Source organism: Fusarium tjaetaba (genome assembly GCF_013396195.1).
Source record: "Fusarium tjaetaba strain NRRL 66243 chromosome Unknown NRRL66243_c0000780, whole genome shotgun sequence".
In the NCBI taxonomy this organism is placed as follows: Eukaryota; Fungi; Ascomycota; class Sordariomycetes; order Hypocreales; family Nectriaceae; genus Fusarium; species Fusarium tjaetaba.
In genome coordinates, this window is record NW_023501976.1 from 1 (window position 1) to 793 (window position 793).

Consider the following 793-nt stretch of genomic DNA (forward strand, 5'->3'; position numbering starts at 1 on the left):
GACGAGACGCTCAAGCAGGTCTATCGCGGAGACGAGGGCCGAAAGAAGCTGCGGATCGCCGTTGTCAACCTCTTTGAGAGGGATGGTCTGCTTCTCCGCTTGCGAGACGTCAAGTGCCCCGTTTACTGGCTTCAGGTGAGTGATAAGCTGGCCTCCACTGGGTTAAGCGGAGCACTAATTATTGTGTTATTAGGGCACTGCCGATCCTGTGTTTGGCACGACTGTTCCTGTTGAGCATATCAAGCTCTTCACTTCTAGCCCTGAGGCTACGCTGGATTTTGTCGAGGGTGGTGGTCATTACCTGAGCGCTACTAACCCCAAGGAGATTAACGAGGCCATTCTCAAGATGGTGAACAAGTATGCTTAAGATAAGATAGAATAGAACATAGCTCTCGATAAATAGATATTTGTTGCTATGACCAAGTGTTTCCCCAGCATCCTCCACTGTTACTGTCATCTGGCTGTTGGTTCTTTTAACAAAATCATCCCCGGACACGGGTTTGACAAGTTTCCCGACGAATATGGGGCCGGGAACTAGGGTTTACCCAACGGGCGGGACGGCGTCGAACTACAGTATGAGCTATGTTAGTGGCTCCATCAAATATCGTTCGAGTTCCTGACAAAGAGAACGTATGAGGCTGAAGCTTACGAGAAGAATGTTCCGATGGGGCGTCGTATTGAGGTCTCTCTGATTTGTCAATGGCTTGGGCCCTGATCGGCAAGCCCGGATTAGTATATCGGGCTACACAGACGGTACATTTATATATATAGGGCAAAGAGGTTATACCTAAAG

General features: G+C 49.1%; 1 protein-coding gene across 1 annotated transcript; it reads left to right on the plus strand.

Moving 5' to 3' along the window:
- Positions 1-367, plus strand: FTJAE_14302 (microsomal epoxide hydrolase; the record flags this gene model as incomplete). The annotated part of the gene is made up of 2 exons (XM_037347512.1): positions 1-135; positions 194-367. Coding segments are annotated over 2 exons (309 nt in total), but the record flags the coding sequence as incomplete, so codon positions are not given.
- Positions 368-793: the final 426 nt, after the last annotated feature.